At 35.7% G+C, this 2469-nt stretch overlaps 1 protein-coding gene across 1 annotated transcript; it reads right to left on the bottom strand.

Annotated features, from left to right (window-relative positions):
- Positions 1–517: 517 nt before the first annotated feature.
- LOC115950857 (dCTP pyrophosphatase 1-like) lies at positions 518–1990 on the bottom strand. The gene is made up of 3 exons (XM_031068122.1): positions 1952–1990; positions 1515–1670; positions 518–856 (listed from the first exon to the last, which is right to left on the bottom strand). Exons 2-3 carry the CDS (start codon positions 1650–1652, stop codon positions 632–634), a joined length of 363 nt encoding a protein of 120 aa, XP_030923982.1. The 5' UTR covers positions 1653–1670; positions 1952–1990; the 3' UTR covers positions 518–631.
- Positions 1991–2469: the final 479 nt, after the last annotated feature.

Here is a 2469-nt window from a genome sequence, read left to right as displayed (position 1 = left end):
ATTGGAGTTCATTACTAATCAACCAAAGTCACAACGTTACAAAATCATTCATGGTACATTACCAAAAGGTCTAAATGCAAAAGTAGAAAAAACATCAAACTGACTGAGGGCTGTCACAAAATCCTAGTGTTGCTCGACCCCCTTTCTAGATAGAGCATGAGTACACTATTTTACTTCTTTATAACAGTGTATGATTCCCTGTGGTATTTGGCTCAACAACTCCCTGCAGTCATCAACAAGAAAATAAATTTCATCATTGAATTCGGTTCTGTAAGTCATCAAGGATACTATTCCTTGGTTATTTATTAGCATCATCATTGTACATGCCCAATTTATGACATTTCTTTTACTGGATCAACTGAAAAGACAAACTTGTAAATCCAAAGTATGATTCAATGGACCTCCTGGTCCAATTTAGTGCCAGCTCTAAAAAGCCCGGTTAGTTTTGTGCAATAGTTTCATTACACCTTTGGCTTAATAAAGGTTTGCAAAGCAAAGAAGGAAAATGAAACAAGCATTAATCATCAAATTCCAAAATGGAAAGGATAGTTTATTGTAAATTCTCCTTAAGGATCTGATCAAAACGTTTCCTTAATCTCACTGAACAAAAATGGCGGATACAATATTATTTTCATTGAGCATTGGCTGGGTATTTAATTGCATTCTTGACAATTTTCTTGGAGGCAGCATCACCAAGATCAATGCCACATATATCAGCCAATCTGATGAGGTATAGCAGTACATCAGAGAGCTCCTCACCCAAATGCTCCTTATCTGATTCCTCCCAATTGGGCAAGCCTCTGTCCACCTCTCCCCTCCATTGGAATATTTCTGACAGCTCTCCCACTTCACCAACCTACACATGATAAGACAAACAATGAACAAGAAAGGAAGGAAAGTTGAAGATACTTATCAACCATTGATTTACTTAATTACAATTGACATCATTGTTAGCAGTAAGGTATGCAAATGTACAATACTGGAACATCACAAGTTTATTTAGGTAGGTAGATAGTGGGGGAGAGGGAGGTAAAGTTTGAATCACAAACATGAGGCACCACAAAGTATACCTTATCACCAGGCTATCACTTGAAACCTATAACACCCCCAATTTAATGGAAAAAATAAAAATAAGAAGAGATTACACATAGATAAGAGAAAAGGTCCACACTCGCACAACAATATACATTATGCACCAAGATGCTTAGTATCACTAAGTAATTGGCAGAAGCTGCCCTTTCAAAGGGTGTAAAGTATGATCTCCAATCTTATCCAAGCATGTTCATTTGCAACAAAATTATAAAAGCAATAGCAGCCAAGCATGTTCCTGATGCCTTAAATGAGGAAAAGTATGGGTTAAGCCATGGACCGAGTGAAAGATTAATCAATTAATCAGCATCAGATACACATACGCGTGCTAAAAAGTACACAAATTGATGTGAAATTAAGATTTTCAACACTGATTAACTAGAAAGAAAACAGCCTATCAACACAGAAGTGGTAAGAGAGATTACCATAGCAAGAAGTAAATTCCTGGGGCTATGGTACTTCTCCCAATCTCTTGCCTTAGCAAATTCCTCTAGCTTCTTTGAGAGTTCTTTCAAACTAATGTCTTTGGCTCTCTCCTCTGCTATCACCTCTCCTTCTCCCATGCTTCAGTTTCTTGGGGTCTGCATGGAGAGAAAGGAGTTCTTATAGCTTTTAAAGAGAAAAAAAGGTACATTGCTTCTTGAGGAATGATATCTTTTGTACGGGCCTATGGCAATAAAATTGAGAAAAACAATGAGAACCAATGCATTTCCCATGGTTTATACATAAGATTCTCTACAGCCGCCACCAAGCAAAATGGCCAACTTCAATGCATAAAATTGATCAAGAATATTCGATTTTCTTTATCAATTTTAACATGGCTAATGCTTATCTTTGAAAGAAAAAGGAAATTTGAGCTTACCAAATGTTAGAATAATATTTCTTAACAGCTTAATTTATCACCGAGTGCAACTGTCAGTTTTAAATTTACTACCATATAGACACAATTACACACCATCAATTTGAAATGAGGATGTACACGTTTTTAGTGATCCAACTACTCTTTGATTAGGTGGATCAATGTGTTGGTTATTCGTAAATCCTAAGATTACTTGGGATTTTAAATTGCAGTATTGGAACTAATTCAAACTTGTAAATTTTGACTCCCTATTGGATGATCTTACTCTAATCTAAATGACACAAAGCACCTTACAACCACTTCAGGATGAGAATATTGTCTCCTAATAGAATGGACAGGTGAGCCTCGTAGTTCTTGATATTCCAATTTCCTAAACTAGAATGCAACATGGAAACCATTGGACCAAAATATATGCTAGTAATCTACTAAAAATGTCAGGAAATTTATGTCACGGATTAAACACAAGGATTTCAAATTAATTGATTTGAAAAAAAAATTATATAGTTACAAAAATGAAGCAG

This window comes from Quercus lobata, chromosome 6 (assembly GCF_001633185.2).
Source record: "Quercus lobata isolate SW786 chromosome 6, ValleyOak3.0 Primary Assembly, whole genome shotgun sequence".
Taxonomy (NCBI): Eukaryota; Viridiplantae; Streptophyta; class Magnoliopsida; order Fagales; family Fagaceae; genus Quercus; species Quercus lobata.
The sequence above is the reverse complement of the archived record's forward strand: the minus strand, read 5'-3'. Positions and strand labels throughout refer to the sequence as shown.